This window comes from Lactuca sativa, chromosome 8 (assembly GCF_002870075.4).
Source record: "Lactuca sativa cultivar Salinas chromosome 8, Lsat_Salinas_v11, whole genome shotgun sequence".
NCBI classification, from domain to species: Eukaryota; Viridiplantae; Streptophyta; class Magnoliopsida; order Asterales; family Asteraceae; genus Lactuca; species Lactuca sativa.
In genome coordinates this window covers 59,251,908-59,260,270 of record NC_056630.2, presented here as the reverse complement: position 1 = coordinate 59,260,270, position 8,363 = coordinate 59,251,908, and the positions used below count along the sequence as shown (strand labels likewise).

General features: G+C 38.8%; 1 protein-coding gene across 1 annotated transcript; it reads left to right on the top strand.

Annotated features, from left to right (window-relative positions):
* The first annotated feature begins 7,121 nt into the window (after positions 1-7,121).
* On the top strand, positions 7,122-7,565 carry LOC111911186 (uncharacterized). Its single transcript, XM_023906969.1, has 2 exons — positions 7,122-7,161; positions 7,231-7,565. The coding sequence occupies exons 1-2, from the start codon at positions 7,122-7,124 to the stop codon at positions 7,563-7,565; spliced, it is 375 nt and encodes a 124-aa protein (XP_023762737.1).
* Positions 7,566-8,363: the final 798 nt, after the last annotated feature.

Below are 8,363 nucleotides of genomic sequence, written 5' to 3'. Positions count from 1 at the left end.
TGGTGTTACTTCTAGGGGGAGTTGCTCTTGATCGCATGGAGCTCGTTTGTAAATTGAAGTCGGGACATCCAATTCTAATTTTGATGCGGAAGATGTTAGGGTGCAAAGTTCTCCATAGATGTGGCTTACCCTCTTGTGATGTGTAATGGGTTTAGCCTTTCCTATAAATAAGAAGTGAGTGGCTCCCATTTTATGTAAAAACCCATTTGGAGAGATTAGTCTAGTGAGAGAATTATTACATACCTACTTTGTAATAGCTTACTAGATCTAATGAGAGTTTAAACTAGATTATTAACATTATGTGTTCTTCAATTTTGTTCTTGATTCACTTGATTATTACAATTCCGCATAAGTCATCATAATTGGGTCGCTACAATTGATATCATTTTGAAAAAATAAACATTCTTGACAGAATATGTTTGAATTATTAAATTAATGTGATTTTTAAGCAATAAATTCTTAAAGAAAAATCCACTGAAAATACATAAAAAAAAAAAGCTAACAAATTCATAAAAGAATTCAAAAAAACAAAAAGATCTTATTTATAATCATCCTTTAAAAGGGATACATCCATGAAAGAATTACATCAAAAAACAACACAATCTTGAAAGAATTACATAAAATTTTAATAGATCCTTGAAAGAATTACATTAAAAGCTGACATATTCATGAAAGAAATGCATAAAAAAACAAATATGTTCTTGAGAGAATGCATTATTGAAGAATAATAGAGGAAGAAGCGGATACTCTAGTGGGTGGTCATTTGACATTAGCTTGTTGAATTCTCTTTGTGTTCTTCAAGAACTTGGACTTCAAGTTTTCTTTCAAACATTTCCACAAACACCTGTCCTACAACATAAATAGAAAACAAAGTGTAACATTTGAGTTTTGAGGTACTTTCTAATTATTTTTCTTTTATGTTTAGGGCTACCATTATGGTGAAGGACCACTACATCGTGGAAAATCAAGATTAAAATGTGGATTTCATTTAGTCGCCATGGCGTGACAACATGTGGCTACGGCGTAGCAGCCGCTTGATGGCAAAAACCCTAATCTTTCAAGTTGTTCCATATTTAAAGGAATGAGCAGGCTAGGGTTAATTCATCCTCAACCTCTATTAGCCTCCTCAAGCCTTGAAGAAACCCTAATCTCTTCCCTTCCTTGTTGAAGCTCTTTTTGGTGCTCTCGGAAGCTTTTTAAGGAAGCATGAGGAATTATTGAGCTAGGATCCAACAAAGAAGTTTCCATTCTTTACCTTGGCACTCTTCTAGACCTTTGTAAGTGTCCTAAACTCGACTTGTATCATGTTAGGATGCTAGATCTTGAGGTTTGTATCATAATCTTCTTGTTCTAGTTAGTTAGAATGGTGAGATCTCATAACGTTTGCAATTTTATGACTCTTTGGGAAATTTGGTGTAGTTTGTGGCTTGGATCTGAAGTTTGGTTGTATTTTGAAGTCATTCATGAGATTTAGGTCATAAACTCTCATTTTGACCTAATACGGATTCAAGACATGCATTCGAAATGAATGTTTATAAAGCACCAATTTTCATGTTGGTTTTAGTGTTAGAAAAACTTCTAGAAAAGATGGACTTCGAACTTAAAGGAATAAGTGCTTAATGGTTGAGTTCATGCCTTGTGGAATCTAGGGTTTGTGTTTTTGACCTTTTTGGATGGTCCTAATGGGTAAAGTTAAAAACTTTATCCTTCTAGATCATGTTTTGAGTTAGATCTGGGCTTTGAAGCTCACGAGGTTGAAGAAAACAGCTTAATCAATTAAGTTGTTTAGAACCCAATTCCCACGACGTGTCATCAGGTCGCCATGTCGTGGCCACTGGGGTCAGAACTTATGTTTTATCCATTAGGGACCACGACGTGGCCAAGGATGTATACGACGTGGTGAGTCAATGTTGACCATTAACTTTGACTGTTGACTTGCATTGACTTTTGGTCAAACCTCTAGTCTTGGAGGAGAAGCTAGGGGTGTACTTTATATGGCTGCATAGGTGCTTGGTAGCATTTGTGTTCGCAATTGTAATAGCAGTTGCAGTTGATCATCTTTTGATAGGTGAGTTCCTTCACTGTACTCGTGGGTCGAAGGAACCAATGCTAACCCACTGGATTACGTTTGTAGGATGATAGTTGTCTTTGTGACACTTACTGTTATGCTTGTATGTGCTTGTTGTATTTTTGATTCTTGCTGATGTGATTGTATGCTTAGCTGTAAGGTGAAATAGACCTGATACCGATTAAATAAGACCAAAGAGGGTGAAATAGACCCAGTACCAGTTGAAAGAGACTGAAGGGGGTGAAATAAACTCAGTTATGTTTTGACTGTTATGTATGTATGATATGGCGTATTTTAGGGAAAATCACTAAGCTTTGTGCTTACAATTATACGTTTATGATTTCAGATACTTCAGTTCGAAAGGGAAGGGCATGGCAAGATCACACCGCATCCCTCAGTATTCCACATTTTATAACTTGGTTTATACTCTGATATCTAATTTATACATTATCATGTTTTGAGGAGTTTTTAAAATGAGTAAATGATGCTTCTGTTGGTTTAAAAAAGAAACTTTTACTTAGAAAATTTTAGGACGTTACAAGTTGGTATCATTGTCTTGGTTTGATGGATTCGGGCACACTTACGGGTATGTCTGAACTCAAACTGAGGAATTGATAATCTTTTTAGAAAGAAAAAGAGTTTTCTAAATAAGCTTTTATAAAGAAAATGGGTCTGATGCATGCAATCAGCCGAGCTCAAGTAAGTATTCCCAAAATATCCATACATGTTATTGTTTCACTATATGAATATATGTATAACATGCTAGACTATGGCTAAGGATCTACTCATAATTTCATAATAGGATACTAAGAGAGATGCCTTTGTATGTTGGTTGTATAAACCCTTAGAACTACATGCTAGTATGGATTTGAGATGATTAGATATAGTGGCCTGGTTAGGTAGTGCTCTAGTTTAGAACTCAATGCTCGAATGATGCTTGCTTTGTTCTTATAAGGACTCCACTAGTGTCGGCTAATTATTAAGCGAATACTTTAAATTACATGTTGTGGGGGTTAAATAATTCTCGAAGGTTAGGTTCAAATCTATTATGCAGCTCTTGTATGAGTTCAACCGTTACAGAGTGGTATGTAGCAGTCGAAAAGTATTTGGTGCTGGTAACATGTAATTGTATTCGTGAGATAGTTAGAAGGCATTGGAGGGGAGTCTATTCTATATCTGATAGCAGAGAGTAGTGTGGGAAGGAACCCTAGGAAAGCCTAGGAAATGTCTTAGCATGTAAGGTGCTCTATAGTACAAGTGAACTAACTACTAGTAGGGAAGTGACTTGGAAGATATGAGACAGTGCTTAAAGAAGGTACATATAGGTGTGGAAGGTAGTATTGGGCCCATACTACTAAAAGCACAAGATATATACCCAAGAAAAGGAAGGCCTTGATGAATTCGAGAAACTTTAGGAGTGTGAACCTCTTCCTGCGTATACTGATTGTTTAGGTATTATGTTTCAGCATGTTGATGATACGCGGCGGAGTAGGAGGTTTAGGATCTAGATTTGGTTCGGGCTCAGGCACCGAACCAATTTACGAGGGATTGTGCAAGTTTAGTGCATCTAAGGTTACGAAAGGCATCTTTGATGCGACCACGGTGATGTTTGGGTCAATCAAGGAGGGTATCATCGAGTTAATAGAGGATCGTCTTCAGATCTTTAGGGCCGATCTAGTTGTTAATCAGTACGGAGCCCACACTATCTCCTTCAAATATTTCAGGGGATGTGGGGCGTAGGATTTCTCTGGGGCGAAGGGTCCCATTACCATCAGACAATAGATAGCAGACATGAAGTGTGCTCAGATGACTAACTTCTTCCCCGAGGGGTTGAATGTGAGGTTTTTTTCAAGGTGTTTGAGGGAGTGAGCCCGAGGTTGGTGGGAGGAGGTTGGTTATGCTCTGGAACCCCAGCCATTGAGGCCATGACTTGGTCGTATTTTGTGACCCGGTTCCGAGCAGAGTTTGCACCAGCTGGTGAGGTGCAACAGTTGGCGAGGGAGTTCCTGGATATACGGTAGAAAACTGAGACCATGGCGGAGATCACCGCTAAGTTCTGAGAGAGAGCTTTATTGGTACCCCAGGATACTACAGATGAGGATTTGAGGAAGACTCGTGTAACGCCCGGGTTTCAGGGCTAAGCATTTTTGTCAATGTAATAGTCTAGGTCAACTCTTGTAACTCTTTTTGAAGTAATAAAGATGAAATATTTGAGTATTATGTCAATTATATGTGTTTATTATTTAATTATAAATGTATAATTAATAAAGAATAAAAATGAGCATCAAAATTAAAGTGTGAGATAATCCCGATATCTCTACATAAAGTTGTAGAATATGTCTCAAGGTTTCCGTGCATATAAGGAACGCCGAAATCCGAGTTATAACAAAGAAGTTATGACCCGTCGAAGTTTCACGACAGAACCGGCACGATACCGGGAAGCGTGAATAGTGAATTTACGATAGAGCGAGATTTAGCCTTAGTGATCTAAACGAAAGTCGTAGAATATGTTAAACTAAGAACATCGATAAAAAGAACGCCCAAATCTGACTTCGTATGAAGAAGTTATGAGATTTTAAACAGACCAATCCTGTCCCGGCTTGTTAAAAATATAACTTTAAAAATAAAGTCAAAATTAGCCGACGGAGTCTAAACGAAAGTTGTAGAGTACGTCTTCACCTACGCGTGGATATAAAGAACGTCAAAAACGGAGTTCGTATGAACGAGTTACAAATTATAGTAGCATATTTACGTATTAAAATAAAGTATAAATCATGTATACGTACACATATATATACATATGTATATATCATTAGAAAGGTATCAACGATGCGGTCATTATAAGACTAATGTTGAGTTCTTTCGACATTAGTTTAGTACAAATATCATTAAATCCATTTATAATAGTATTATAGAGGGGTGTTTAGTTGTTTATATAACTAAAAGGTCATTAAGTAATTATGGAGGGTAGTTTTTGAAAATTCAATTATATAAATAAGAGCCTTGGGCTCTTATATTTCTTGCATCATTCTCTTGATTCAAGAGTCTTTCTCTCCTTATCCCCCGAGCATTTCGGTCCCTCGTGATTCGACTTCTCTTTCTGTAGCTTAGTATAGTAAGGTGAGCGCTGAAGCGTTGCACGAATCTTTCTTAGAAAGATTCAGCGACGAAGTTCTGCTCCTGCAGAGCCCGACTCCTAGCTAAAACCCCCTTGTAAGTAAGTTATGCTTACCTTATTTTAATATAGCTTATATTTAAAATTAGTATTGTTATTATGAACTTATAATAAATATTTAAGCTATTATTATAACTTATATAAGTGTCGTTATAATATTTTTTTTACTACTCGCGGTACGGGGAATCTGGTTTAAAGGGCCGCATAGGGTTGTTGGATTTCAGAAGTGCTATATGCCAAAATGGTCCTGCCCTCCGGTGTTTTATGTCTGGCCCCTATCTGTACATAGTGGTTGGAAAATATTGTTTAACGCTTATATAATAATAATAATACTAAGACTAATAGTTGGTCACGGTAAATATTAGACTAAAATTTAGCGATAATAATGCTAGGTTTCGTCGAATGAAAATAGAATCGTTAGAAGCAAGCGCTGCCCGATTTTGGAATCATCACCTTAACAAGTGAGTGCATAGTTACTTTCAACCTACACATAGATATGAAGTATTTTATATAAATTACGTGCTATGTGTGCATATTATCTGAATACTTGCTATCTATGCTAGATGAACGTTGTTATACATGTTTTCAATGATTTAAACTGTATATGTATTTTATATCTACGAAAATGTTGGGGTAAAACATGGGTAGATGCAATAGGTGATGTGTGATAAAATGATGAGAGGCCTCGATGTTGATGTTGTTGATTCTGTCATCTAGCGGAGTATGGATGACGACCACTGACTCTTCTAGACAGTCCAGTGGAACACTAGCAGGCTCGCAACCTGTAGGTGTTTGTGAACGATGTGTTCACCGGTGTACTCCATCCCCCATATGGTTGCCTTTAGGACATTTATTGCTGAGGAATCCCCTTAGCAGTAGTGTCCGTCCCGATATTGATCCTTAGGCTAGGTCCCTTATGATAGGTGTTTAGGGACGTAAAGTGAGGATAACGGGAACAGGTAATCGGGTTATTGTTGATTGATGAAATTAATAAACTTATTTATTGTGGGTTGAAAACCCTATGTGCTCACCAGGCTCCCAAGCCTGACCCACTCAGTTTTATGTATTACAGGTAGTGGCGCATGAGCATAGGTGTGATGTTTTGGACGAGGGATTACGGATATAGGCCTGTAGATATGAAATAATGTAGTAAGGCTTATATTGTACTGTTTATGCTTTTGATCTGTACGAACATGACATCCCGAGTCTTTTAATGAAATACATTTCTATGGAAATGCTTTTGATAAATCTTTATCATATTTTTGTTTTGGGACAAATTCCGCAACACTTTCATTTAAAATGTAACTCTGATTTTTAAACAAAGCATAAACAAACCGGTCTTTTATGGCCGTGATTTTGGGGATGTCACAACTCGGTCCCATGACATGCTGAGATAAGATATCAGGGATTTTGTTAGATTTTTATCATGTCCGCCATTGGATGAGATGATATCTAGGGCCCAAGGATGGTAAATTGATTTGGAGCACATCGTGAAGAGGAAAGCATAGCAGGTACAGACGACTGGGGTTTTAGCAAAAAAAACCCAAGGGTTTTGACTCTAGATCAAGGGACCAGCAGGGTCAGGGCTGTTGTGGCAAGTGCAACAAGACTCATGATGGAATTTGTAGAACGGGTGGTTCGGGTTGCTATAAGTGCATAAAGACGGAGCACTTCAGCAGGGATTGCACTGCCACTACCACTACCCACGTTTCATGTTTGATTTGCTTTCATTGCAATCAGAGGGGCCATAAGAAGGCCAATTTCCTGAGTTTGACTAGATCAGCGGTCACGGAACCCGCTCTGGCGATGTTAAGGATCATTGATGGCCGGGAAGGAAAGCAAGAAACCCCCATAGTGAAGAGTAGGTAATTTCAATTGATGGCCGAGGAGGCGCGTCCGACTCCTAACGTGGTTACAGGTATGTTTTTCCACTTGTCTATGCGCTTTCATTATTGTTTACGCTTGTGTTTCATGTTGTGATGTTTAGGGACGTTCTTAGTGAATGGATTGCTTGCTCTGGTTCTTTTTTATTCGGGTGCTACCCAACCGTTTGTATCTCATGCACTCAGTAAGAGATCTGGTGATGCTCCTGGGGAGCTGGATTATCCGTTGGAGGTAGAGATTTCTGATGATCGTTCAGTGAGAGTATCGGGGGCTCATCGTGGTTGCTCTCTTAATCTATTTCGAGAGAGGTACCAGATTGATTTGGTTCCTATCCCTTTACACAAGAGCAAGGTTATTGTGGGGATGGATTGGTTGATCCCTAATGGGGAAATGATTGATTGTGGTCACCAGTCCGAGCGAGTTCAAACTCCAAGTTGAGGAGAACTAGTTATTCATGGCGAGGGTGCTCAGTGCGGACTGGATCTTTGTTCAGCTGTGAGAGCTAGGAGATGTCTTCAACTGGGTTGTTCAGGTTTTATGGTCTATGGATTGGACACTAGGATGGGTAGAGAGAGGACGATTTACTATGTACTGGTAGTTCAAGAGTATTCAGACATATTCCCGGAAGACTTGCCTAGAGTGCCTCTAAAGAGGCAGGTGGAGTTTCGTATCGATCTAGTAATAGGGGTGGCTCCGATAGCCAAGGCACCTTATCGGTTGGTACCACTGGAGATGCAGAAATTGTCTATATAGTTGCATGAGCTGTTAGACAAGGGTTATATCAGATCGGGTACTTCACCATGGGGAGCGCCGATTTTATATATGAAGAAGAATGACGGTTCCCATAGGATGTGCATTGATTACTGGGAGTTGAACAAGCTAACGGTGAATAACTATTATCCGCTTCTAAGGATTAATGATTTATTCGACCAGTTGTAGGGTGTGTCTTGGTTCTCCAAGATCGATCTGCGTTCAGGCAACCATCAGATGAGAGTCAGATATGAGGTTGTCTATAAGACTGCTTTCAGACCTCGTTATGGCCATTACGAGTTCGTAGTGATGCCTTTTAGGCTTACCAATGCCCCACTCGCGTTCATGGACCTCATTAACCACATATTTAGGTCGATTTTGGATCGGTCTATCATTGTATTTATTGATGATATATTGGTCTATTAAGGTTTCATTTAGCTACCATGGCGTGGTAGCATGTGGCCACGACGTGGCAACCGCCTGATG

Bases quoted from the DNA above. Each gene is read 5' to 3' on its own strand.
- LOC111911186 (XM_023906969.1), top strand. From the start codon at position 7,122: ATGGCCGAGGAGGCGCGTCCGACTCCTAACGTGGTTACAG. The intron at 7,162-7,230 runs GTATGTTTTTCC...TGTGATGTTTAG, and splicing joins GACTCCTAACGTGGTTACAG to GGACGTTCTTAGTGAATGGA.